This window comes from Egretta garzetta, unplaced genomic scaffold (genome assembly GCF_000687185.1).
Source record: "Egretta garzetta isolate BGI_Z169 unplaced genomic scaffold, ASM68718v1 scaffold283, whole genome shotgun sequence".
NCBI lineage: Eukaryota > Metazoa > Chordata > Aves > Pelecaniformes > Ardeidae > Egretta > Egretta garzetta.
This window is the reverse complement of record NW_009259043.1, coordinates 1,094,828-1,096,098: the sequence shown is the minus strand read 5'-3', so window position 1 is coordinate 1,096,098 and position 1,271 is coordinate 1,094,828. Positions and strand designations below refer to the sequence as shown.

General features: G+C 46.7%; 1 protein-coding gene across 1 annotated transcript in view; it reads left to right on the top strand.

Moving 5' to 3' along the window:
• LOC104122835 (forkhead box protein F1) overlaps window positions 1–310 on the top strand; it is a 7,632-nt gene extending 7,322 nt beyond the window's left edge. Inside the window, exon 5 of the mRNA XM_035890582.1 lies at window positions 3–310. Within this exon, the coding sequence (XP_035746475.1) occupies window positions 3–310 (308 nt within the window). The remainder of the gene's footprint in view (window positions 1–2) is intronic.
• Window positions 311–1,271: the final 961 nt, after the last annotated feature.

The following is a 1,271-nucleotide window of genomic DNA, read 5'->3' as shown; positions in this document are numbered from 1 at the left end:
AGCCGACGCCGGGGGAAAGGCAGCAGCGCGACAGCCCCGCTGCGTGGGGCCTCTCCCCCCCGCGGGTGAGGGCGAAGGGGCTGCTCCGCCCGGGCAGAGCTATCCGGCTTCTGAGCGGCTCTCGTTCTCTCCTTCTCTTGCAGTGGGATTGCCTCGCTACCAGCACCACCCCTCCCCGGTGTGCGACAGGAAAGATTTTGTCCTCAATTTTAATGGCATTTCTTCGTTTCATCCTTCCGCGAGTGGATCTTACTACCACCATCACCACCACCAAAGCGTCTGTCAAGACATCAAGCCCTGCGTGATGTGAAGGCAGCCCCCCAACAGAGACAATCAGGTGGCATTGAATGGAGCCGCGGTATAGACGGACCCACGCAGATTAAATATAATGTGCACTCTCGTAGCATTGGTAGTACACGAGTCACTTAGCAAAATTACCCAAGGAAGCGGTGGTTTCTGTCCCCCTCCATCTCTGGAAGGACGCGTACAGCCGATAGAACACTCCAAAGCTCTTCCCAAACGAAAAATGGCTTGAGTGATGCGTTGGGTTAGGTGGCACTTCGGTGTCCTTACGCCGAGTCTGACCAGCTTAATCATAAACCGCCTTTCTGTCTTTTCCTAAAGAACCGAGCTTTGGGAAAGGGAACGATTCCATATATTTTTATACGAGAAAGTGTCTTTGAATAATAAGAAAAATAAACCTCCCAGATCAGCACCTGCGAGGACTCCCCCTTCCGTCGCTGTGTTAGCGGGAAATTTACTTCTTCTTCTTCTGCTTGTTTTTTTTTAATGTCCCCGAGCCCCACCAAGGACACTTTGTACGGACTTCAGCACCGACCGATCGATATTATTAAAACAGTATTGTTTAGCCCTTTTGTGTATAGACTTTAAGAAAAGTTCAAATTTTTTTTCTTTTCGGTATTGCAGCAATACAACGTTTTGGTTTTTATTTTTACAAAAGTTGTTTTCTACCACAATATTTTTTAAAAAAAAATATTTTAAATAAATCTCGTGTATACTCACACACTATTGCTTTAAAAGGAGAATATATTTGCACTTATGTATACTTTTTACAGTTTGCCAAAATATTTTGATGTACAAATTTTTTTTTTTTTTCCAATAAAATGTATATAAACGACTACGCACTGGACAGGCACTTACTTTCCCTCGGCTCCTTCCGAGAAAACTCTTTCACCCCAGCCCCCGAGGTCGTTAAAGCTGCAGCCCCAAATCCTTCAGCCGCTGGAGGCGGAGGAGGGGAGCGGGCGGTT